Here is a 27,621-nt window from a genome sequence, read left to right as displayed (position 1 = left end):
ATTGCTCTTTGGGTGGTGCCAACTTTGCAGGTATTAATATTATTGGATCAGAGCAACAATTCTTTTAAGACCCAGTAAAGTTAATGGAAACCAGGAAGGTTTCACAAGTGAAGCGACTAATTAATTAATTAATAATCTTGGCCAAATAGTCTATCCCCCTCCAAATGAAAACTATTCTCCACAGGTAACAAGGTTAGTCACACAATAGGCAGATATATGACACATATATGATATAATGCATATTCCTATTTTTCTCTCTTGCCATCAAGTGGTAATCTTTTCAGTCTCTTTTCACAGATAAGATCTTCAAAGATACCCTGTATTCTTCACCTACCACCACCATTTCAAACTGAACTTTTAAATACCAGTGTGAGAAACCTGAAAATATGGCATTCTCTTGTAAATAAAACATTTTAATAAGGCTTCCCACGAAACACACGAGAACAATTTGAAGCAAGTATTTTTGTTTTAAAAAAGTGGATCTGTTAGATGCTCAATTGACACGTGATAAAAAAATCATGAAAAGACTGTCCTTTTTCAGGATGCTAGGCATTCCTATATTTTATTTTCTGTCTTACCTGTTGTTTTGGTTTTGCTTTTCCCCAACAGTCAAATGTTCTTACTTCATGGATATTCATTATCATGGTAAATAATAAGGTTGCTCAAAGAACTTATATTTTGAGAAATCTTGTGTTGTAACTTGATTTAACAGTATGTATTATTCCAGATAAGGATAGTAATTATTTTCTCAATAAATTATCACCTCCCTTTTGCTGTGTGTAATGCACATGCAAGTAGGTATGTAAAAATCACTCTGTTGAGAGAAAGCTGTGAGAAATGTGTATTTGCAGAGAAAGAAATATACCAGTGAATCAAATATATCAGCTGTTTGCTGCATGAAGATCCTCAGAGGGAGGCCAAGAATATAGTAACCCAAATAGGCAATTTTTTTATCCTGCACTGAGATAATCTCTTTTTAGCTGTAAATCAGTTACATCTGAAAGTGTTTAAGAAATGAGACTTGTGAGGATATTATGTCCATATATGCTGTATCAGGGCTATGAACCTAATTGAAATCTCTCAACTCCTGAGCCAATCACAAATCCCTCAGTTCCTGCAGTCTACTCATGAAGCTGTTCTGCACATGGGCAACCTCACAATATCTCCTTTTTTCAAAGACACTATACCAGCTTGAATTCACTGTCTGAATGCCAATCTCTAGTGCAATGCCATCCCCACTCCTTCAGGGATGTCTAGTAGAATCCTCACCGGAAACTATGAAGGTTGATACTATGCTCATTAAGATTGGTTGAAGTAATAGAAACTTGCAAATCTAATTCCTTCTGCTTTTTATACTGAAGTAACTACTGTATACTCAAGTCTTATATTCACAGGCGGCATCTGCCTGAGCTGCCTCTGAATGTTATCTAGTTCCTCCGGCTTAAAATATATTTTTACTTCCTTTTGCTTTTGTAACAGCTTTTGTCAAAGTCATCTTCTTTGCTTTCTACAGATGTATTGCAATAATGAACTTCAGAGCTGTCACTTGACCCATACTCAAATTATTAAGCACGCTCTAGCAGGAAATTTCAGGATTGTGAGCAGCTGGACATGTGTTCTCAATCCTTTTTGCCTCCCAAGTCCTCTCTCAGCCCCTGTTGAGACATAGCAAGGCAAACTGCTCCATAGGGCCTTTCACAACATTTACCAATGATTGTAATTAATAAAATATAAAGTTTACAATGTCAGCACATTGCCCCCAACAATCTGAGTCCTCATTTTACCAACCTCCGAAAAATGGAAGACTGAGTCAACCTTGAGCTGGTTAGGATTGAACTCCAGATTGTTGGCAGAGTTTCCCTGCAAAACTGAGTTCTAACCACTTTGCCACCGGGGTGCTTACGTTCTGCTTTAAGTAGCAATTACATATTGTCTACAGCAGTGTTTCCCAACCTTGGCAACTTGAAGAGATCTGGACTTCAACTCCCAGAATTCCCCAACCAGCATTTGCTGGCTGGGGAATTATGGGAGTTGAAGTCCAGATCTCTTCAAGTTGCCAAGGTTGGGAAACACTGGTCTACAGGCCATAAGTTATAACTACAAGGCCATAAGTTATAACTACTGCAGAAAGTAATGCACATTTTTTCTTCAACAATTATTTATTGAACACAATGAAATTTACACACAAGAAAGAATGATGTTTCTTCTATAATTCCTATTTTTCCACGTAATCTCCATCCCGCTCTATGGCCTTCCTCCAGCGAGACACAAGGGCGTGTATGCCCTGTCGGTACCACTCCTTGTTCTGGTCACGAAACCATGTCTGCACTGTGCAAATCACCTCTCCATCATTCTCAAAATGTATTCCACAAGTGGCATCCTTTAATGGCCCAAACAAGTGGATATCTGAGGGAGCTAGGTCAGGGCTGTAGGGTGGATGGGGTAACACTGTCCAACCCTGTTTAGTGATATGTTCCAAAGTCCAAACATTCACCCGGGTTGTCACTGGAAGTGCTTCTTGAGTTTGGTTAATGTCTTCACATAAGCTTCAGAAATAATGGTGCTTCCTCTTGGCATCACATCAATGAGTGTGACTCCCTCACAGTCCCAAAACACAGTGGTCATGACCTTACTGGCAGAAGCAGTTGCTTTGAATTTTTTCTTCTGTGGAGATTGAGGATGATGGTGAACCCAGGTTTCATCACCTGTCACAATCCTGGACAAGAACGCTTCCCCCTCAGCTTCAAAACGTTTCAGCAGCTCAGAAGAAATGTTTTTTCTGAGAGATTTGTAGTCCACCGCGCGGAACCCATCGTGCACACACTTTTGAGTAATCAAGAGCACGGGTGATTGCATCCACACTTCCTTTGCTGATTGACAACTTCAGTGCCAACTGCCGAGTCGTTATGTGTCGATCCTCACGAATGAGCACATCAGCAAGCTGCGTCTTGTCAGGGGTGACAGCCATGGCTGGCCACCCAGAACGCTCTGCTGAACCATTTTCCAATGGCCTCACCCTCCGTGCCCAGCAACTAACCGTACTTCTGTTGATTGCAGATTCTCCATAAACTGTACAGAAATATTTGTGAATGTTCCCAACAGTTTCTTTCTCTGCAGTGAGAAATTCAATGATGAGACACTGCTTGTAATGTACATCACTTACAGATGCCATTTCGAAACACTGCTGCAGCTGCGCTATCTGTCTGAAGAAATGCAAAATTTACACGTGCACTCCTGATAATTCAAATAATGTATATCTAAAGTTTTACATTTGTACCATTACTGTAGGCTGAGAAAAAAAATGTGGTGCATTATTTTCTGGGAAAATCTCGTATACCGTAACTACAATTTTTCCCCATAGGTGGTAAAGATGGGTTATGACTAATATGATAGGAGTATTATTGTTTACAGTATTTTTCTTTAAGGGCAATTATTTATAATTATATTTCTTGTGCGGTCCTTGATCCGATTTTTTTTTTCTTGCAGATGTTTCTTTACCAAACTAGACAACTTCATCAGCTCTAGTAGGGAGTGGAGTTTGTTCACTCCTAAATATACTGGTTAGTGCTGGTGGGGTGTGGTCTTGGTGGTTCCTTGATTGTTCTGTTTACTGTTAGGTGGTGTTTTTTTTGTCTGAGTTGATAGCTCTTCTATCGCCTAGCTTCTTTAATTATGTCCCAGCCAGTATCACCTTGGAGATTTTGCTCTTTTCCCCTCTCATATTCACTTAGCAAGTGGCAGAGGCAGCAGTTCTTGGCACATCTTGAAAGCTAAATATTGCCCTGATTAGAATTTAGTATTTAGAGGGGATGCACTTTGGGAATCCCAGGGATGTTAACTGAAGTGGAAAGTTAAGAATTATCCCAGAAAAAGGCACTGAAAACCACTTTTCAGGATTACTGACAAAAATTGCTACATTGCTGCAATCACCGGAAGTCAAGCTCAACTTGAGGATGTCTTTACTTTACTTCAGATAAACTGTCAATAATTGATGGACTTTCTCCTAGGTATGTAGAATCCTGCTTATTAGCCAAAAGAAGATTTATAAGGAGCGAAATGAATCAGAGACATGCATAATTGGAAGCTCTGTGACATCTAGGCCTGTAAGTCACTATTTATGTTTCTAACTGCTAACATTTATACAAGGCATAGTCAATCTTAATGTTAACATTTTAAGTTAAGGTTGTTTAAATGTGGATCTGCACTAACATAACTTTCAAAAATGAGGCATGTGAGTTCAATTCCCATTTGGGGAAGGCGTAAAAATAAAGCAGGATGACTTACCAGTTTCTGCCAATCCAATAATTTCTTTATTGCTAACATATTCTTCAAACAAAATGACGCCTATGCATATGGACATTAACAGATGGAGCCCACCAAAATCAAAATGACTATATTATTGATACAAGGAGGTGGAGAGTTCAGTTATAACAGCAAAGATATGGCCAAAGGCTGATTCTGGGACACATCACATGCTGCTTGCAGGCATGTTTCGCCTGAGGCTAAAGCAGAAGAGGCCAACTAGTTCCCATAGTATGATCTTCAGCATATACTCACCATTTTCAAGGAATCATTTTGAAGTCCTGAACTTTATTGCTAGAGAACTAGAGGAACTGTGGAATGAAATGAAAGAAGCTGTTACGGATAAATGTGAAAAGAGACTAGCAAAAATAAGAAAAAGAAGAAACTAACCTGAGTGACTTATTTTGTCTCAACCATGTCAAGCTGTGAAATGTCCTTCAGGAAATGGGAATCTCAGAACATATCATTGTCCTCATAACAAATCTATACATGGGTCAAAAAAACCCTCAATCCAGTGGAACATTGTGAAACTGACTGGTTTGAAGTCATCAAAGAAGCAAGGTGCATGTTTGTGACCACACTTAGACGTTGACACACCCAACCTATGTGAATAATACATGGGGGGGGGATTAGACTGGGAGAAGGTTATTGCATTTATAAAATTGGACCAAAAAAAATCAGTAACCTATGTTATGCTGATAACACAACTGTGGTAGATAGCTTTGTGGAATCAGCTACCAACAATAAAGGAGTCAGCGATCAAAAAATAGGCCACAAAGAAGGAGTTGGTAACAATTAAAGGCTTGGAAAAGATATTTTATTTATTTATTCAATTTGTATGCTGCCCTTCTTCAAGTGTGTGATATAACTTTACCTATAGTGCTTTAGGGCTGTGATATAACTATACATATAAAGATCAGAATTTTGCAGGCATTGGTTTCCTCTATGGAAAGAAAAACTGTACTTTCAAGCAGTAGACTAGGAAGAACATTTACATTTTTGAACGAATCTTGCCATCGAAGACTCCTATAGATAAGACAAGAAAATAAACAAATGGATCATAGGAAAAATGAATTCAGAATTGTCATTCAAAGCTTAAATGACCAGACTCATATTATCTTATTTTAGACACATTATTATGCAAAAAAAATAATCTGTAATGCTTGGAAGGTAGAAGGAAATAGAAGAACATATCCAGCGGCAACATGGATGGTTTCAATTCCAGCAATGATGAGTACATTGTTGGAAGACCAGAAGGAGCAGAATAGAAGGCAGTCTCGTTATATGAACACTGGCTTGCTGGCACATCAGCGTTCAATCATAAGCAATCGAGAAAATTGTGTATAAATAGCTCATGTGTTATCAAGCTGTGACAACCCACAGCACTCTTAGTGTCTGTTTCATCCTTATTCTGTGCACGAGTCGTTACTAATTTCTTCAAGTTTTGAATGTTTTTCCTTTAAATATTGAGCTGTTCTCCAAAGTTGTTTTTTGCCCAGATATCCAGAGAAACTCACTAGAGTTTAAAAAAAATAAAAATAAAAATTATTGTGCTTCAAACTGCCTTCAAATTTTTCTGCCCTGACAATTACTATTAATGCAGATTTTTTTTCTCCAGTTATAATTTTCATCTTCTTTTCTAACAATCTTTTCCTGCATTTGATCTTGCTTTAGTGCTCTGTATTGCTACTGCTCTCTAAGGAGACAAAAGTAGTAGTGTGTTACTCCTGCAGTCTTTTAAACTACCATTTTATGTAATGCTTACCACAGTGACACTCTATGATCTTTCCACAAGAAACATAAACACGGTATATATATTGCAGACACACCAAGATTGCCTGAGTCCCCTGATAGGTTGTTGCTGACAAAATCAAAGGGCTGTAGTAAACATTATGGAATAGGAAGAAGTTCAGCCTTCTAGTAACTTGTAATAACTTCCAGCAATTTCAACTGAACTTGTGAAGAAGATATGCAGATTTGCTGCTACTTCGTCATGTTTCTGTTCTTTTGGTCTAGTTAAGTAGAAAGAGCACTCTTACCTTCACATACCCTGTTTCCCCGATAGTAAGACACCCCCGATTGTAAGACGTATCGGGGGTTTCAGGGGTGTCGGCTAATATAAGCCGTACCCCGAAAGTAAGACATATGTCTTACTTTCGGGGAAACACGGGGGTATTGCCGGGGGGGGAGCCCGATGACGTAGCTTCCAAGCTCCCCGCGTGCCCCTCGCCTTCGCCTCGCCGCGGCGCCACCACCTCTTCCCCGGCTTGGCAAAGCGAAGGACGGCGCTGGTCCGAAGCGAGCTGAGCGGGCGGTGGCTTGCAGCGAAGGCGCTCGTCCCAGCAACCGAGTCCTGCTGAGGCTCGGCTGCAAGCGGCCAGCGAGGCCGACCAGCTCCGAGGCGAGCGGCCAGAGCTGCGCCCTCCTTCGCCCGCCTCCTTTCCGGCAGGCAGGTGGGGCTGCCCAACTGCGCAGAGCGGTTCCTCCCCTACAGACACACGCTTCCCCGACACGCGTCTGTGGCTCCACGCGTGCACGCCGCTTGGAGCCCTGAGGTTGAACTTGGAAAAGGGCTCACGAGGCTCCTGTCCCGCGGCTGCCCTTCTGGACTCTGGGGAGATGCCTTCGGGAACGCGACCCTTTCAATTTTTTTCCAATGTAAGACATACCCCGAAAGTAAGACGTAGTGGGGCTTTTGGGGGTAAAAAGAAAGTAAGACACTGTCTTACTTTCGGGGAAACACGGTAAGACTAATTCTGCGAAGCTGGTGCCTTCCATGTATCTTGAAGATTCAGTTTCAAAGGAATCTTAGTTGAAAATTATGGAAATAAAAACCAAATACATCTAGAAGTTGCTAAGTTAGGGAAAGCTAGGATATACTTGCGGCTACTATTGTTTCTGCAACTACCGCATAGCAAACTTTACTAGGTTCTTATATTAATCATAATTTTACTATGCACTCAAGATGTTTGCATATATATTGCTTAGGAAGAAATTTAACAGTTCAGAAGTATATATCAGAAAAGAATCATAGCACATTCCATAGCATAGACAGTTAAATCAGCTCCCATTCAAAATGGTAAAGAGAAATATCTCCAAAATATATCCAGAAACACGGTAATAACTTAGAAAAGTAGTTAGAATGCATGCATGCACACATACAATTGTTTTTATATGTCTCAAATTGCATCTTCATGAAACCATTACATGGAAGTTAATTTTAATTAACAGACTGTTCCTTGGTTGCTAATCTAAATGAAGTCATAAGAAAATGTCACAAAACAGTTACTGGTCCTGAATATGAAAAACATATCAAAGAATTCATCGAGCCATCAAGCAATGTCAGAATACTTATTGAACCAAAGCATCCTGGTTCTAGCGTTAGAACAAATTTAACATCTAAATTCTGCTCTGTAAATTTTGAGGTTGTTATTAGATTGTTATTCTTTCAAAATTTCTACAGGCTCACTCACTGGGTGATACTAATTTCTTACTCAATAAATAAAATCTCTATTTATTACAGGTTTATTCCATTGCTCCCCTGAGGAATTTTAGCTTATACAGATTTTCTTGTTTACAGAGGCCTGACTCAAATTTACAACTTCCTTGTAAAATAAGTTTGGTAGAAAGATGGCAGTGACTAACTCTGATTCAATGAAATTCGGGAATATGCAAAAAACTGACACCAAGGTGCCTGGCTCTTCTATCATATCAATATAAAAGGGGGAGAAATAAGTTTGACTTTACAGTTTTTATCTGTGAAGATCAGCATATATTTACATCTGATATTCAAGCAGTTTTTAAAATGATAGTTACATTTCATTTATCTGAATATACACTGGTCAAAAAAATAAAGGGAACACTTAACCAACACAATATAACTCCAAGTAAATCAAACTTCTGTGAAATCAAACTGTCCACTTAGGAAGCAACATTGACAATCAATTTCACATACTGTTGTGCACATTCAACTTTGTACAGAACAAAGTATTCAATGAGAGTATTTCATTCATTCAGATCTACAATGTGTTAAGTGTTCCCTTTAATTTTTTGAGCAGTATATATACCTGTATTTAACATCTAATAGTTAATTAACAGAGTTGTTTTTTGGTCATATATAACAAGTTATGGAATGTTACAATTGATGGCTATCCATGTAAATCAATTTTGTCAATAATGCTAAATTGTGGTTTTTTAAAAAGTAAAACTTTACATTTCATATTCAAATGCTTTGCTTCAAATTCTGAGTCATAACATTTGAAGTTCTAGCAGATTTAAAATATTTGAGTATGTTCCAGCTATTTGAAAATCCTACTGAAGTCATCTGAGTTTACTGCGGTGCTGAGTAAACATGGTTAGGATTTGGCTGTAGAAAGACCAATTTAGTGGCAATATTTAAGAAGACATCATCTCCCAACGCACACACAACACAAGGAAGATTGTTATTCATATTTTATTGGTTTGTTACAAAAATATAAAATCAGGAAAGATTGTTACCAAGTTGCCATTTTGCATTAGGAGTTAGCAGCATGTCTATGCCAGCAAAACAGGACTTTAGCAGAGTGGAACATCAGGCAGAAGTCTTGTGAAACCTGTTCAAGGAAAACATTTTGGAAATATGAAGGGAAGGGGAAGGCTATGCTAAAAGTTTGAGCAATGTCCTTGTTTTCATTTGCCAGCTCAGGTTAATTTGTTTGTTTAACATGATATACAGTCAATTACTGAAACTTTTCATGTCAGTTCTAAAACTTTTCACAATTAAATTGGAAAGAATTTGCGTAACTGTTCAAAAATTATATTGACCAACTGTCAAACCTCCAGTCAGTTTTGTAGGATTCAATCTGGAAGGGCTTTTTTTTAAATTGCGAAGAGTGCAATGAGATGGGATAGTAGCTCTTTTCATTTAAGAGAAAGACTCCTAGAAATGAAAATATCCTTCTGGCTCTTTTTAAAAAAAATGTTTATTTTTTTTGTAGCTAAGACAAGAAAGTGTTTCAGTGGTAATGTGTCTTGAAATGCAAAATGCACTTCGCTGTCAGTGAAGTCAAAAACGCAGCAACTTGTACATCCAACCACCCCCTTTTTCTAGACCCGAAGTACATTACAGGCCCAAAAAACCGCCCAATGGGAAGGCTGTGGTTTAAAATCTGTCTTTTGTCTTGTTCTATCTTTTGTTAGACCAAAAGAAACCCACCCCGCCGTCCGCCATCTAAACGAGTTCGTCCCTCACACTCAGCCGTCTTGAACCGCGCGTGGTCTCCTCGAGTCACTCTGCGCTGCGTAAATCAAAACAATACGTCCTTCCTCACTTTCTCCACAGCCAGAGGCCAACCGGCGCGTTGGTTTTTGGCGCTTCCCTCCCTCCTGCGCAGAGAAGGCAACGCGCGGGGCCCGTTCCTCCGCGTTTCTTTGGGCGAGAAGGCTCCGTGAGAAAAACGCGGCCAAGACAAGAGAGCAGCCCGCCCCATCGGCGCGCCTCTGACTAGGCCGCAGGTCCTCCTTTCCCGATTGAAACCTGGCCTCTCTGGGAGAAAGGCGAATCTCCTCCGCAATCTTCCCGCCTCCGACGCTTTTTTCCCGCCTTTCTCTTCCTAGGACGAGGAGGCAGGAGCAGAGAGTCCGTGGATGCTGGAGAGGACGTCTGTCGGAGCTTTGCTCCCGGAACCGGCGGCCTGTTTTCTGTCCGCAGCTGTAAGAAGGAACAAAGAGAGAGAGAGAGAGATGAAGGCACGTGGGTTGATCCCGCGCTTCCTTGTCAGGCGCCAAAACCAGCCTCTACCGCAGCACCCGGGCACTCGCCGGGTTTTCTCGTGGGGGAAAAAAGACCAAGGTCCCAAAGCCTGTTGGGGTTACTGGTGGCATTAAGTCTAGTTCTCACGGAGGGGGGGGGGAACGGTGCCTGTGTCATCTCAGACTGCAGATTGCTCCCTTTCACATACAAGACAAATTCTTGCGCGTGGAAAACTATCGCTCACTGCCTAGCTTTTCCCCTGCTGTGCAAGTGTTTCTATCCACGCCGGCTGTTTTTCTTTGCTGCTGTTGTTTCTTTGTTAAAAATGCTTTATTTGGAAAAGGGTTCCGTAGCTAGTCTGAAATGGCAAAGCAGGTTTTACCAGCTCAGGTGAGAAGATATGCTCCTCCCCCGTTTAAACAAAATAAATAAACGAGTTATTTCTTCTGTTATTTTCAATGGGGTTTAATAAATATATTTTCAGTTAAGCACATTACAAGTGATTCCAAGCACATTAGAATGTCTACTTAAAACTACTACGGTATATTTCTTGGTCCATTGAGGAAATAATCTTGAACTTTTTTTATTTCTACTCCACCTTTACAGTAGTTAAGCAGTATTCATAGTAAAAGTAAAAGAAATATGCCTTAAAAAGATACCACTCTTCATTATGTATGAAGGGGTTTGCTCTTTTGAAAGTCTCAGTGAAAATAAATCTCAAGGGACACCAGCAGGATTTTAAAAGTTGTGCTTCACCTGCTATCCTTTTCTCAGCCCTTGATAACTGATGGCCATGGAATGAGTAATCCTTTGTGTAAACTGATAAAGTATCTCTTTTAGATTATTTGCTCAGATAGTTTATTCACACATGCAAGCCACTACTTGGAAGCAGTTGACCAAGACTGAGCATGCATATTCAAAGAAAATAATTGCTTAGCTAGGAATCCAGAACAATCAGAATATGTATGATAAATTTAATTTAATTTGTTACATTTATAAGCTGCCCAACTCTTGACTGACTCCGTTTCACCCAAAATAAGACATCCCCTGATAGTAAGTCCAATCGGGCTTTTGAGTGCATGGCAATAAGGCCAAGCCCTTATTTCAGGTTCAAAAAAATACAAGACAGGGTTTTATTTTCAGGGAAACACAGGTATGGGAAATTCAGGAAATTTGGTGCTGGGATCCAAATGCCCATGGAAGAAGGCTCTTCATTTGAAAAAAAACCCCACTAATGTTTGTCCTTTGTGCCCCACAGAGTATTTGAGAATACACATTAACTTCACTTTCAGACCTGTGAGATCTGTTCCATCAAAAATATTCCAATTTTACATCTTTTGTGTCTTTGTCTTTTTTCTTTCCTGACTCACCTGAAATAATTCTAGTTCCATTTACCCATAATGAGTCTTTGGGATGAGTTTATTCTTACCCCTACAGAAGTGGGTTTATTAAGATTTTATAACTCCTGGACTGAACTGAAGCTTTTATTATGTTGTAAAATGTTTATTAATGTATATTTAATAAATTATTTATGTTATGCCTTATAGGTTAGAAGTAATGTCAGAAAAAAGAGGGTGGAAGAAGACAAGATGTGAAGAACAGAATCAGAACTTTTTTGAGGTAACATCTAGCTGCCCCTCAGATGACTTTAATATCTGTTATCCGAGAAATATTTTCCCCCTATATATTTGTAAAATTGAGACACATTAATACTACTACTACTACTACTACTACTACTACTACTACTAATAATAATAATAATAATAATAATAATAATAATAATAATTTATTAGATTTGTATGCTGCCCCTCTCCGAAAATTCAGGGCAGCTTAATTAAAGATGCATTATGCTTCTGTGTTTGATTTTTAAATCCTCCAACATTCATCCTAAAATTATTTACTTTGAAATGAGATCTGCTAATTCTGTGAGCTTATTTCAAGTGAGTCATTACTACAACTTATTTTACTCATTTCCTACATTAAAAGCAGGCATGTAATGAGTGCATACTTAGTGTTTAAATACTGTTTTTTCCAATAGCTCACTAAAGTTTCAGCCTGGCCCCATATATCTGTCAGAAAAGACCAAGGTCAGCGAACTTGTTTCTGAGTTCCCTGCCAGAATGTGTATTCTGCTTCTCATGTAATATTGCCATAAGACTTTAGAACTGAAGGATGGCTTAGCTTACGCTGATTTCATCTATTAGGAGATTGAGACTTTTCACTCTACGATGGAGGCTGTTCAAGATTTTTTTGCCTCTTCTTAAGAACCATTTTCTATTTAAGAACCAAAGCCTAGAAAAATTTCCCAGGGAATTTGAGAGCAGAGTTAAGGTCCGGCCAGTTTCCTGCCATTCCCCCTTTAATCCCGGGCTTTCCCGGCCATCTCGGGCTTTTCTGGGCTGCCAGAGGAGCCTTTCGGTGGTTTTCCATTCTCTGGGCGCTGGGAGAGAGAATAAACCACTTGGCCCTGGGGACTCCCTTGTGCTGCCTCCCATATACCCACCACGAGGTTGCTTCCCAGAGCTTCTGGGCGGGAAAAAGCAAAAGGCTTCAGCAAACTGAGGAGTCACCACAGTGAAGGAAAGGCTCTAGCTACAAAGAGCGAGAGAGAGGAGCCCTTCAGCATGGGAAGGAAGAGGAAGCGGGTAGCAGCAGCAGCAGCAGCAGCAGCCTTTCGGTCAAAGGAGCGGGAGGTTTCTGCCTCTTGCCCATCTGAGTTTCTTTCTCTGGTGCAGTGTATGTGAGGCAGCTTCACGCTGGGTGTATGGAAGGCGCATGCTCCCCTTCACCGCCTCAGAGTCCCTTTTTTTTTAAGCCGTAAAGTTTTGGATTTTTTGGATTCCCTTCACCTTCTTCCTTCAGCAGTGACTGTCCTCCTCTTCCTCCTCCTCCTCCTCCCACCCAAATTCCAAGCTTTTATTTCTTTCCTAATAGGTTTGCATGCATTATTTGCTTTTACATTGATTCCTATGGGAAAAATTGCTTCTATTTACAAACTTTTCTACTTAAGAACCTGGTCATGGAAGGAATTAAGTTTAGATGGATGGATGGATGGATGGATGGATGGATGGATGGATGGATGGATGGATAGATAGATAGATAGATAGATAGATAGATGATAGATAGATGATAGATAGATAGGTAGGTAGGTAGGTAGGTAGGTAGGTAGGTAGGTAGGTAGATAGATAGATAGATAGATAGATAGATAGATAGATAGATAGATAGATGATAGGTAGGTAGGTAGGTAGGTAGATAGATAGATAGATAGATAGATAGATAGATAGATAGATAGAGGGGGGGCGAGATCCAACCCCCTGCTCAAGCAGGAGATTCTCTACCAGCGATGGCAAACCTATGGCACTGGTGCCACAGGTGGCACTGGGAGCCGTATCTGGTGGCACACGAGCAGTTGCCCTAGCTCAGCTCCAACATGCATGTGTGCCAGCTAGCTGATTTTTGGCTCACATAGAGGCTCTGGGAGGGGATTTTTTGCTTCCAGAGAGCCTCTGGAGGGATGGGCGGGCATTTTTACCCTCCCCCGGCTCCTGGGAAACCTTTGGAGCCTGGGGAGGGCGAAACATAAGCCTACTGGGCCCACCAGAAGTTGGAAAACAAGCTGTTTCCGGCCTCCAGAAGGCCTCCGGGGGGGGAGGGGGCGAGGGAAGCTGTTTTCATCCTCCCCAGGCATTGAATTATGGGTGTGGGCACTTGTGCATGTGCAATAGCATGCACCCATGCTCTTGGCACCCAAGGAATAAAAGGTTTGCTATCACTGCCCTATACCATTCCAGGCAAATACTGAAAACCTCCAGTGTTGGAGCACCCACAACATCTGGAGATAAGTCATTCCACTGATCAATTGTTCTCACTGTCAGGAAATTTCTCCTTAGTCCTAGGTTGAACCATCCTTTGGTAGTCTTCCATCTGTTACTTCCTGTCTTGCCCTCAGGTACTTTGGAGAATAGGCCAACCCATTCATCTCTGTCAGAGGCCCTCAAGTACTAAAACACTGGTATATCACCCCTACTCTGTCTCTTCATTAGACTAACCATCCCTGCTTTCTTCAATCCTTGGCTTAAGCTTCAGTCACTTAACCATGTTGGGCCCTAATATTGTATAGCTATGAATGAGTACAAATATATAGAAAGATAAAAGTGGACAGATACATCTACAAGGTAAGAGTGACATTTACACTGGGATATGCCTTTAAAACTCAGAAAACTATACTAAGGTTTCTACTGCATTGGGAACAAAAAGTTTAGATTAATTTGTTTAATTGTATATGTTAATGGGGCTATAGTTATATTAGGAGAAAGCAGTATTTTTGGATAGTTTATTTACCATTTTAAGCTACAACTTTATAAACCTACAGTTTTAGGACAATGCTGGAATGATCTATTTGCAAGACACTAAATCAATACCAAATATCACTTGGATATTTTCCTCTTATAGAAACCAATAGCACAGTGCTTTCAATCATTCACTGCATTCAGTTGCTTGGTGGCTGAATTTGACTTTTAATTAGAAAGGAAAAGGACCCTGTAGATAAATTTATAGAAAAGCTTTGAGGCAGTTTGTTAGTTCCTGAAACATGAGAGATGGGTCTTACTTTGATGTTACCAAATGGACAGTAGGGTGGTTTGAGGCATTCATTTTCCTTAAATTATTTCTAATTTTAGTATGACAGGGCTGATGTCAAACTGATGTGATAACCAGATGATATTTCAGAATATAACTGCAAATAGAACATGTCTAGAAAGAACACTAAGAATATAGGACATAGAAGGAGAGTAGGTAAACTGAAGCCAAAGGAAGTCCAGGTAGCACTGTGGGAATTTGGAAGACAGATTGAAAGAGCTGTCCTTTGCACCCAACATTAAAAGGGAGATGTCACCTGGTATAACAAACGCAAGGGATGAAAATAGAAGAGCTTCAATTTTTTGCAGCTTCAATCATACTGACGGCAATATGCATCATTAAATTGTAGAAGGGTCACCATTTACTCAATCAGTATGGTGTGGATAGCCTTGTTTTTTCTAGCTAAACTCCATGAATGGATGGGCAACACCAAGCATATTAGGTTTCAAAAGAACTTAGAAGGATGGTCCTGTGAATGAATCATAAAGTCATATTGTAAAGTTCCAGTTTCCCCAAATATACAAAAATGTTTTAACTACACAGTGGTTGAATCTTTCCTCCATAAATAAACATTATGCTTTGGGGTAGTACATGCAGCAAACATTATGCTTTGGGGTAGTACATTTCTAACTGGGGAGTTATCAACATAATCTGAAATGGGCAAGTTTATCTCCTAGGAAAACTCGGAAAACTCACCAGAAAAGCAAAATGACCTCTTCTATTACCACTGACAACTGAGGATACAGATTTTTGCCATGCAAAAGTTTTCTAAGCTTTTCTAGAATTGGGTGTCTCCTTATTTATTGTATATTAATGATCACAGTATGTGATCAAAAATCACTTTTGATCAGTAACTGAGTCCAGATTGCCAGAGTTTATATATCACATTGATTTTTGAATTGGAACTACAGCCATGGCAGCTGCATTTTGCTTCAAGATTTATTCTGTAGGAGCTGCAGATTATTGCATTTGGACCTCATTGAAATGGCACTCATAGGCAAGCAATGGTGACGTCTCATGACCCAGCTGCTTAGAAAGAGTGGGGCAGCATCATTGCCAAGACTAAGGCCCTGAAGGATTTGGCAAGAGTTTTCAGTATGGTGGCTGGAGTTATATAGTCTAATAGGAGATGCCACCCAGAGTAAGATGAAAAGTAAGGAGGTAGTTGCCAAGATCCCAATTGTTAAATGGATCTCAGCATGTGTAAAAAAGGGTTTTAGAAACTTTTAGAATGATTGCAACATCCAGGAATTGCAAAAACATTATGAGAAGCATGACATCAATTTGTTGAATGAAGGAGACTTGCATACATCTAGACCAGGGGTGGGCAATTAATTTTGCCATGGGGCTACATGAGAAATTGGGATGGTTTTAGAGGGCCTGACTAATATAATTAACTCAGTTCTATCCTCTTCCTTGTTTTCTTTCACCAAAATTACCCCCCCCCTACACACACACAAAGAGCACAAACCTCCCCCTGTTCCTTATTTATTTATTTGCCCCTCCACTCTCCTCCCCCTCCTCCTGTCACTTCCTCACTCGTGCTGCCCCTCCCCAGCAGCCCACACCCCCACTTTTGGCTGGCCCCGCCCCCGTATTATCACAATAACACTCGCTTATGGCACAATAGCACCCAATATGGCATAAAGCCGCCCGCCTGCTGCCTTCCTCCCTTCTGTGTCGGCCCACCACCGCCTCCCCCAGCAGCCTTCCGCCCTTGCATCCTATCCTCTGGGCTGTTGTTTCCTCCCCCCTCCCGTCTCGGCTGCCCAGTCTGTTCCCCACACGGTTGGGCTCCTGCTCCTGCCGCCCTGAGCCTCAGCAACTCCCCCCCCCTCCCAACCCGCTGCCTTTTGTCTGGCACCACAGAGAGGAGAGAGCCGTGAGGAAGGAGGGATTGTTGCTTTCCTGCAGCAAAACAGGACTAAAAAGGGCAACCCCGATTTGTCCCATGACGGTGGGGCTCTAAGAGAGCCTTGTTGGTGGGTGCTTTTTTGTCCTGTTCATTCGAGGCGCTTGTTTCCCCCCCCCCTCACTTCATGGCTTCCTCCTCCAGGAAACAGGTCAGATAGTGGGCGGGCCAGTCACAGACAATGGGCGGACCGGACACAGCCCGCGGGCCGCCCCTTGCCCAGGTCTGATCTTGACATTTGCCATTCTTCTTGAATAAGCTAAATTAGTTAGCACTGAAAGCTCTTTTATGGTATATGGGAGTTCTTGGGATCAGTAATCTAAGATTATAGATAATAGGGCAGGAAGAAGCTCTTTGGTCTTGAATATCTCATCCATTTTAATTAAGCAGTTTAACGGGTAGCAGTATGGAGGAGCACCCCTCAAGTCAAGAAGGCATGGCCAAAGTGTAGGAACAAATGTAACACTGTCTTGATTCATCCTTAGGCTAATTGTAGAACAAAAATTGGGCAGGGGGTAGGACTGAAAGACCTCCAATTCTGTTACTCTGTATTCACACCAGCACAGATCTCAGTAGAAGCTCTCCTTGGCATTCATGCAAGTAAGTGGAGTTTCTGAATTGGTTGGAATTTACTTTTAAGTTTGATAGGGCAAAGGAAAGAGTAGGTGATTGTAATTTAAATGTCTGGTTACCTTTACAGTTGGTCAGTATAGGTAGTTCTTGACTTATGACCACAACTGAGCCCAGAATTCCTGTAGTTAAGCAAGATATTTTGTTAAACTGAATTTTGTCCCATTTTGTAACTTTTCTTGCCACTGTAAGAGAACTATCACTGCAGTTGTTACATTGCTGTTAAGTGAATTTGGCTTCCCCACTGATTTTGCTTGTTAGAATGTCTCAAAAGGTAATCACATAACCCCAGGACATTTCAACCGTCATAAATATGAGTCAGTTGTCAACAGTCTGAATTGTGATCGCAAGACCATGGGGATGTTGCAATGGACCTAAGCATGAAAAATAGCCACACATCACTTTTTTCAGTGTTGTTGCAACTTCAAACGGTCACTATTGAACTGTTGTAAATTGTGGACTACCTGTACTTGAAAAGATATATTCCAACAGAGGTAATCTGGAAAATTATACTGAAGGGAAAAAAATTGCATAAGAATCTTCAGTGTTGTACTATATGTATAGATTTTACAATGTTCATATTGCTTTAGAATTTCCAGGGCCTATTGGGTAAATCTTTATTCAGAAAGTGTTAGAGGGGTAAGACTAAGAAATTTTTATGCTCAAACTCATGACTGAAGTGAGGTAATAAGTGGCAAGACCCCTTTATCAGATTTTTGCTATTTTCCTCATGTGTGAGGGCATAATTGATATTAGGCTTGACTTATTAAATTGTTTCTGTTGGCTCCATTTAAAAACAAATGGCACTTCATTGATTTTGTACACATTGCCTGCATTGTGGAAACCTTTCAAATAAAACAGCAGCCTGGCATAGCAGTATCCTCCAAGCCTGGCATCAGAACTTCCCCCGAAGCAGTTTTGTACTATTGCCAAGTTTTTTGGATTGTGCAAATTGCAAAGCTCAGCAAAATAAATATGTTTTCCACTGAGTTTTATCTAGAACAGATGATACCAATTGGAAGCTTAAAAAGAAACATGCTTTGAATTTATGGAAGTTCATCTTCCTATCTAATCCCCAAACAACTAGAAGACGTTTAGGGAAAATCAAAGAGTCTTCACTGCTTGTGAAAATCTTTGCTTACTGAAGTCAGTGTGCATAAGTAAACTCAAGTCAACATAGAGCAACCTCATTTAACTTGGCACTTCCTTCAGCTCAGTGTCCCACCCCTAAGCCTATCCTGCTTCAACATTTACCAGCAGTAAAGAAGCAAGGCTTACTGGAAATACCAAACTGTTTGTGCCACCTACTAGATTTCTACAGGTGAAGAAGGACACTTTAAAATGAAAAAGATATCCGTATAGCAGGAAAAATACACAAAAGCTACCCACCAAGGTATCGTGGATAATTTGTATAAGGCTGATTTTTTAAAAATTATATCACAGGAGAAAAAGAAAGGATAAGTGCACCACATTTTCTTTAAAATAGTTGGTCTCTGTTTCCAAAACCACATGGACCATGCTATTTTAAAAAAAAACTCAATTTGATATGAACATTTTAAAGACACTAACATTTCAGTATTAACATTTTAAGTAAAATTGTTAGTTTTAATAAATTATGGTTTTTCCTCCTCCAAACTAAACAAATCGAGAAATTGAAACTTCACAAATACCGGTACAAAATACTCAAGTAAATGCTACTCACACAACCTTCCTTCCAAATGAAGAATAGGGTGAAACCTCCACTCAAATCAAAAGCACTTTTATAATTTAATGAATGCTCAAACTGGGCCAGTGAGGTAGAAATGTTAGTCAGAAAAAGCTCACAGAATTCGAAGCAGAACTATTTGAAAATACGCCCTTTGGTGGGATTCAGTTCCTCATAAGTACTGTATTCAGAAAACGATAATATGAACCTATGAACATGGCAGAAAAGGAAAAGAAGCGTACAGGAAGGAAAGATCCATAAAACAATGAAGTAATATCTAACGTGCTCAGATTTTAAAAATAAATGCATTGTTTGTTTTAATTCAGATATTTTTAAAAGGTAGCAGTTCTCTTAGTTTATTGGCAAAGGAAACTTTAATAGGATCTTGATATTTTTATTGCTCTAGAAAATGTCTTTCTCTTTGTTAAAATTAATGGTGGATTTGTTCCATGAAAACAATAAACTACTATATATTGAAATTATTAATTTTTAAATCAGTTCTTGTATTTGTGAAAAGACATGGTGCATTCGGTAGCTATTTATTTTTCTTTTGTGATCTGCATAAATAAACATGATGTAAACGTTCCAATACATTTTAAGGGACTAATGTTTAGGAATGACTAGAAGATGGAAGTTTTTGCTACTGCTTGTCTTTTGTATAAGCAACTGACAATTTTAGTTAGATAGGGAAATATGTACATGTATATTAGACTTTCTAAGCTATCTTAAAAAGTCCAAAATAAATTTGAAATTGTACATATAGAGGAAGGAATGATTTTATTGTATTTGTTTCCAAATATGCTCATAGTGTATTAATGTGTTAATGTGTGCTAATGTATGAATACAGTTGCCTTATTCCTTAGGTCAAGAGTATTAGCCATAGAAAATGGAAGAAATAACATACAGACTTTGTTATGTAGAATCGTGTTTGATTTGCACTATACTTTGCAAATTACTGTACTGTAATAGAAACACTAAGAGATGAGATGTATGAGAATTGACCTGCTTCATTTTGACCAGGACAAACCTCCGCTTACAAATGCTTTATGTACTATCTGAAAGGCAAGAGCCATAGAATACAAGCCAATCTTTGCTCAGGCACCCATTTTATATATACAGTATAGGCACCTTTCTTTTTATGTTCCTGTTTCCAAAGTCTTATTTAGAGACTACATTCACATGTGTGGCGGGGCACCTCATTTCAGTGTCATCAATCATTGTCAATTATCTTGCAGCCTAATCTGATATCCTAAAAGGGACCACACGCAGCTAGTGACTATTGCATAATAGCTGTTTTTTTTAAAAAAAAATACAAAAGAAAAAAAGAAGCAGCTCTGTGCAAGGGATAAGAAAATATTTATGATGGGATTTTTTTCCCAGCCAGAAAGCACCTCCAATTATTTAACTTACAATAACTGAATTACTGAAACAGCACTTTCAACAGAAAGAAGTTATTTCTGATGAGGTTAACAATAATTGACAAGAAATCACAGAAGCTTGCTGAAAGCAAACTGAATGAAATTAAAATTATGGAACATTTTCAAAATACACTGTTGCCAAGGTTGGGAAACACTGGTTTAGACCAATGCAGTATCTCTTAGAATGTTGCTGAATGATACTACGCATACATAAAAGCCACATCTTGGAAGGTAGTTGACAAAACTGACCATGCACATTGTAAGAAAGAAATAGCTCAACTAGAAATTCAGAACCACCGAAATGAACGATAAGCGTAGGAAATACAGGGGACATGAACGTACAGTAGAACACAATGTGCATGAAGTCTTTTTAACCCCTCTTTTGCCACTGACCAAGAAAGCTGTGCCTCCCTTTCATCTTTGCTTACCTTCCCTGGAGAGATGTTTGAAAGCCACAGTGGAAGCCAGTTCTGTACCATGAACAGTTACTCCAGGCCCGTGGTGATGAGCCAAGGGGTTACCTTGGGTCTGCCAGTGGTGATGAGATGGGCTTAGATAGCTTCCCCCTGGCCCTCCATAAACGCCAGGTTGGTTTGATGATGGATATGCACAAGGGGACAGGAAAGGACTCACAGCTGAGAGCCCAGGAGGGGGCTGCAAAGAAGAAAAAAATGCATGTGGAAGAATGGGAGCTTTAGGAAGAGAGGTCATACTCCAGCATGGATTTGCCATTCCTGCTCTGATCTTAATTACATGAATGGGGAAGTAAATTAAATTATCTTTTCAAGTTCACTTCACTTCCAAATAAGGATCTAGAGAATGAAATTAAATTGAAGAGGAATGCGAAAAACCTGCACAGCAAAACCTGCAGTAGTAATTCTTGATCTCAGTTCGTGCAGTTTATGGTCTTGGTTTGAATAATCATGGAAACTGGTGCAAGGAAATATAAAGATTATTATCCCCAAAAAAGGCTAAGTTATTTGAAATTACAAAGATAAATATATCAATCACAATAATCAGAAGCTGCTCTAGGAGTGTGCCTGTGTCAATTTCCCCTTTTTAGCTTACAAAGCAGAGGCCTCAGTTGTTGCCAGAACTATAATTTACAATGTTTTAAATCTGATATTAAGAATTCTATTAAGCACATATAATTTCAATTCAAAGTAGGTGAAATGAGTCTTTGTTGGGGCCCTCACTCATTGCTTTTTGAAAGCAGCCAGCAGCCCTTGATGGACAGTGTTCTTGGTGTAAAGACAGAAAATTACATTCCCTTTACTTCAGTCTGGTGGCCTCAGCCTGCCAGTCCCTAATATGAGTTCCCTTTAAAAGGAGAACTAGATTAGAATAATCTTGTGAGGGGAAAAAAAATAATCATTTTTCCCCCCCCGATCTTGGCTCAGTACCTGTTTACTGCTAAGTCAGAAACATAGTTTTCCTTATATGATAATCCCTGCTTTGCTTCTCCATTTTTCCTTTCCCCCTTGCCCACCCTCACTTCCTGACCACAGACACAGCCCTCTGCAGCCCTTCCTGCTATTGATTTCCCAAGGGGCTGCACTGTTACCTGGGGGTATTTAATGTCTGCTTCTGCTGCTGATTTGTCAAGTGCATTGACACCGTGCCCTGCAGCAGGGAAGGTGCTTCTATTCATACTTGGCCAGTCTTCGAGTTTGGGAGGATAGGTAGAACCATCTGTCCCAGCTAGAACACCTAGGATGGGAGAGATTGGGGAATATATTAGACCCAGTGGCTTCCTTCTGTGAATCCCACACCTACTTCCTGGATGATAACTCACCTTTTCAGAGATCTCTGTTAAGCTCTATGAAGTCTCTAGAGGTCAATAAAAATAACCCATTAGGCTCCAGGGACAGTGTCTGGGCCTCACATTTTTAAGGATGCCCTAAAGAGGAATCTCATTCCAAATTGCAGAGGAAAAGATAACATCAAACATTTGCTTTATTAGAGAACTGGAAGGAGATTCCATGGTGATCTCTTCCTTCTACCCCCAGTGTTTGCTCCCCTTCTCAATTTTCCCTGAAGCGAAAGGGTTTGATGTTCCCTAAGGCTAAAGGATTTGTATAAAATGGATTTTTATTTTGCCCACACTGCAATGCCCTAGCCTTGTATAAAATGCTAGCAATAAATTCAATCCAGATTTATTTATGAAAGACTAATTCCCAGCATCACTGCAGATTCTGTTTGGGTGGGAAGCATTTCAACAAAACACATCAGTGGATGGAGAGGAAACTGAGCTTTCAGAAGACACTTAGGGTCACAAATGTCTTACAACTAACTTACATATTGAATTGGATCTGCACAGTAGGTAAAACTCGAGGTTGGAAACGAGTGCGGAGACAGAACTGCAAACAGCTTTGGCCAGCATTTTATTTAAAAGATACTCATCCACCTCCATGCCTATTTCATTACATGAACCAGGTTTTTTGGCTCCCATATCATTTAGGAGACTCTCGAGGGTGTTATTATAAATGGAAAACAGGATTATAGTGAATTAGATACAAAGATCAGAAATGTCCAAGTGCTTATGGGGTGAAAATGGGAAGGACTCTGTGCTTGGCATCTTTTAAATAAAATTTCGGCATAGTTAAAATTAATTTACAGGAGGAGCTGGTACTGTCTGACCATTCTTTTTTTTCCTTTCCTTTTTTTTTTTTTTAGCAAACAGCCTAAAACACCTGAATAGGTCCATTAAATTGGTTTCCTTTGATTGTTCTGCCTGAGGATGATGGAACTAATTGCAATACATCCAGATACCACAGGAAATATCAGAATCGAAGAGCTGATAGTATAATCTCTAGTATCTTTATTGATTAGCCCTTAAAGGTACTTGAAAATCTAATCTAAAACATGGATGGCATTTTTTGAGAACATTTCACAATTATCTATTAAAAGATGGGTTATTGAATTATAAAGAACAACTTTCAAGTGCCTCACTGGTTTTATTTTGAAGCCGCAAAGTAGAACATTCTCTCTTTCCCAAACTCAACAATTAAATTAAATTAAATGGTAACTTAAGGTTTCCTAGTAACAAAACAATGTAGATAACTACAGACTAAAAATAGAAGACTCCCTAACACCAGCAGCCTCTCTCTAAGAAAGAGTTTGTGGATAATTGGGATCTCAGCAATTGTACAAACCAGGAGAAGACAGAAATATGGAGTGTAAAACAACCGAAGGACGAGTAATCGTATCAGAAGTGGAAAAGAAACCCTGTCAGATATTTGATCTTTCAGAAAATAATTGTGATATGAATTTGTTTCTTGAGACCACTTTTTCTTCTCTTTCTATTTTTCTAAAGGGAGAGGGGAGTGTAAGGGCTCGGAGTTTGTGGTTGGCAATCTCTCATCGCTATGAAAATATTTTCCACATTTTTTCATAAGAAGTTCAAGATGTCCAGGCCTTTTTTGCAACAGCAGCCAGAGTTCTGTCTGCTGAATTTTGTCCTTCCAGGTTGTTATAGCAGCAGCAAAAGCTCCCAGGAAGCAATGAGACATTAAGCAAATAAGCAAACTAATTTAAGCCCCACTTGGTCTTGAAACTCGTATAGAGGACTGGATTAAAAAATCTGAAGAAGTCATCTTCTACCGCCAGGCCTGCATGGCCCAGGGATCATGTCCTCTTCTGGAGGAAGCAACACAGACACATAAAGGGCTGTCTTTTAGAATGGCTGGGAGAAGCAGATCATTGCAAGCTTCACAATTATTCTTAAGGAATAGTCAGGCATGTTCCACAAACTAAGTAAAATATGTTCTTGAATTTGGTGTGCATATCAAAGGCATGCATAATTTTGTTTAGAGCAGAAATGAAAAACAACAGCGAAGAAATATGTAAAATATAATAATAACTAATGCTGACTTATTTTAGAATGAATATATTCAAAACTGGTTTGTTATGACTTCCTGGGAATTCCAAATACGTGAACCCAGATAGACTCGAAATGTCTCTAGTTCTAAACTTGATATTTTCTTCTGCCTGCAGTGGTGATTGATGCCTTATAATAAAACCTATGAACTTAGAATAAAGGCTTCACAGTATGCATTGGCCTATGGGCATGCTCTAGGAAAAAAAAATATTAATCAGAGGTGTTTCTCAAATTTCTTGAGTAAATTTCATTTGCCTCGTAAGTGACACGGAGTTGATAAATCTAGTCTTGATGAGTTAAATTACACTGCTCAAAAAAATAAAGGGAACACTTAACCAGCACAATATAACTCCAAATAAATCAAATTTCTGTGAAATCAAACCATCAATTTCACATGTTGTGCACATTCAACTTTGTACAGAACAAAGTATTCAACCAGACTGTTTCATTCATTCAGATCTAGGATGTGTTGGGTTTTTTTGAGCAGTATAAATAGTTAGCTACCACATGCCTCACAATTGGAAATAAACTCCTAGTTGGGAATTGAGCCCATGCCTAAGACAAATAGAAACATGCATTGTTTATAAACAATGTGTTTTCAAATTGTTTATAAATACTGTTTTCAAAGCCGCAGTATTGGGAATATAAAATCAAAGCGACAATAAAGGCAAGGAGGATATCCTGAATTTCTATAAAACCCACCCTCTTAATTAAAAATAAATCCACAAAGCAGATCTACCATAGCAAGGAATAGTTTGATCTAAGACATAACTCTTTCTATAAATCAGAGACTGCGGGTTTTTTTGGTATTCCATAAATCGCCATGCGAGTACTTTGGGAGTCGGGCGGCATATAAATTAAATTAATAAACGAACTGACAGCGGTAGAGGTGGGCTGCTAAGGTGGGAGGGTGAGGTGTGGTCGCTCCCGTGCGCACCTGCGTGTCCGCGCGCGCGATTTCGCTACCTGCCCAGGTGCGGTAGCAGAATTGCGCCGGGCTCCGCTACCACTCGGAGCCACAGAGGCAATTACACCTCTGTGGTCGTCTGATCCACTCACCGCTTTGCTCCATGAAGGTGCGGATGCCGAGGATGTTGGTGACCGAGTGCGCGGAAGGCCAGGAGCGCGGGAGGCTGACGTGGGCCGCGGAGACCGGTGCTGCTCCGGCGTGGCCGCCCACCTTGGTACCGGAGGCCGAGACGGCGCCGGGATAAGGGTACTGGTAGATGTGGTTGTAGGGCAGGGCCGGCTGCGGGGCCGGTTGCTTGCTGGTGCCGCCGCCGCCGCTCGCGTCGTAGGGCGCGACGGGCTGCGAAAGGCTGCCGATCTTGTTCCGCAGGATCCGGCTAATGGAGCTGACCGAGGGCACGTTGTACTTGTCGCAGACGCCGTCGGCCAGCAAGCGGTCCCGGATCTCCCAGGCGAAGATGCCCGGGTCGCCCTGCTTGTAGTCTCGGATGTGCTTCACCACGTTGGGGGTGGTGACGCGGGGTTTGCTCCCGCCGATGGCCCCGGGCAGGATGGAGCCCGTCTCGTTGTAGCGGGCTAGAATCTTGCTCACGCAGCCGTGCGACACCCGCAGTTGCCGGCTGATGTCGCAGGGTCGGATGCCCAGCTGGGCCAGCTCCACGATCCGCAGGCGGATGGCGTTGGGCAGCGGCCTCCCGTTGACAAAGACGCCGCCGAGTTGGTTCACTTCGCCGTAGGTTTGCTCTGGGGGGAGAAAGCCGGAAGAGAAGGACTTGCGACTAGAAGGAGGAGGAGGAGGAGAAGAAGGGCGCCGGGGTCCCTTACCACGCCTGGTAGTAGGAGCGAACGGATCTAGAGACTCGCTTAGGGCTACGAGAATGGACCGAAAGAATCTTGGAAAATCAGTTAGCTGAATTAGCCTACATAGATATTCCATTAGTTAAACCTTATATATACGTGTGTGTGTGTACACATACATATATAGTGAAATTCATGGAATATGTATTAATGCTAATATATACTGCTCAAAAAATAAATAAAGGGAACGCTTAAACAACACAATATAACTCCAAGTAAATAAAACGTCTGTGAAATCAAACTGTCCACTTAGGAAGCAACACTGATTGACAATCAAGTTCACATGCTGTTCTGCACATTCAACTTTCTACAGAACAAAGTATTCAATGAGAATATTTCATTCATTCGGATCCAGGGTGTGTTCTTTGAGTGTTCCCTTTATTTATTTATTTTGAGCAATACATATAAAGTGTAACTCATGGAATTCTCTGGCTATTCCTTTTAAAGAGCAAGGCAATATAGTTTAAAGATCCATGCGCACGGAAATCTAAGTCCTATCGCCAAACATGTCTTTCCAAAAGTTTATAAATCGTTACTTTTTAATTTGAACTCATCGCTTGAATTCTGGCAACCATTTGCAAAGCAATGCCAATTCTTGTGCTTTCCTATACCAACCCCTTCGTTCAGGTACATCTGCTGCCTTCGCACCTATAGGTTCTCCAGCACCTATAGGTTCTCCAGCACAGTAAAGCCTTCATTGGAGGGCTTTACTAAGCGGGGGTCAAAGTAACACATGTAAATATTAACCTCAAAGTTTAATGTAATGAATCCTCATGAGTTTAAGAAATTTAAAATCTGTGATGTGAACCAAAGCCGATGCTATTAATGGGTTAGGGTTAGAGTCCACTGATATTAGCCTATGGTCACCTGCGTAAAAGGATGACATCTGAAATATAGAAATGAATTCCTATCATTGAAAGATAATAGGAAATATATGTCTGATTCCTTAATAGGTTGAAATAAAACGACAGAGCTCCTTCAAGACAACAAAATTGGAAATATCTGAACAGTCAAATCAACGAGTGATCTTTTAGGGTGCTTTTGACTGCAAATTTTAAAAAGAAAAACATGTGGAAAACAATTTATCCACAATATCTAGCAAATATATTTAGAATATATTTAATCAGTCTTATACTGCAAGATGGCAAGCACGTTCTATTCTCATTTTGTAATCTGTCTATATCTCAAAATAATTCTGAAATGATTGTGCGATACGATCAATTGTTATAATGGTCATAAGTATAATGAATGGATAAATATGAGTGCTAGGTACAATCTACAGATTGATATTATTTTTATTAAGTGGTGAAAAAGAAAAGGGCCCAACTTAGACGAGTTAACCTAAGGCAGCAAATGGAACCACAATTGCTATTTGAAATCTCTTAAGGCCTGGAGATGGTTTCCCCACGGAATTGGAGTTCCTGGAAGAAGCAGCGAAGTTCTCCAGAGGCAACTTTCTACTTGAAACGGATTCCTCACCCGAACCGTCTCTCTTTAGCCACCTCGAGGTTACCGTCGTCCGCGGGCACTCTACCCTGCATGCCTCCCACCCCATTTCTGGAGGCAGGAGCGTCTCCC

General features: G+C 40.3%; 1 protein-coding gene across 1 annotated transcript; it reads right to left on the bottom strand.

Annotated features, from left to right (window-relative positions):
- Window positions 1–8,810: 8,810 nt before the first annotated feature.
- Window positions 8,811–26,122, bottom strand: PAX1 (paired box 1). The gene is made up of 4 exons (XM_070748613.1): window positions 25,276–26,122; window positions 21,901–22,046; window positions 20,765–20,990; window positions 8,811–9,991 (listed from the first exon to the last, which is right to left on the bottom strand). Exons 1-4 carry the CDS (start codon window positions 26,120–26,122, stop codon window positions 9,894–9,896), a joined length of 1,317 nt encoding a protein of 438 aa, XP_070604714.1. The 3' UTR covers window positions 8,811–9,893.
- Window positions 26,123–27,621: the final 1,499 nt, after the last annotated feature.

The sequence above is a fragment of the Erythrolamprus reginae genome, chromosome 3 (assembly GCF_031021105.1).
Source record: "Erythrolamprus reginae isolate rEryReg1 chromosome 3, rEryReg1.hap1, whole genome shotgun sequence".
Lineage (NCBI taxonomy): Eukaryota > Metazoa > Chordata > Lepidosauria > Squamata > Dipsadidae > Erythrolamprus > Erythrolamprus reginae.
The sequence above is the reverse complement of the archived record's forward strand: the minus strand, read 5'-3'. Positions and strand labels throughout refer to the sequence as shown.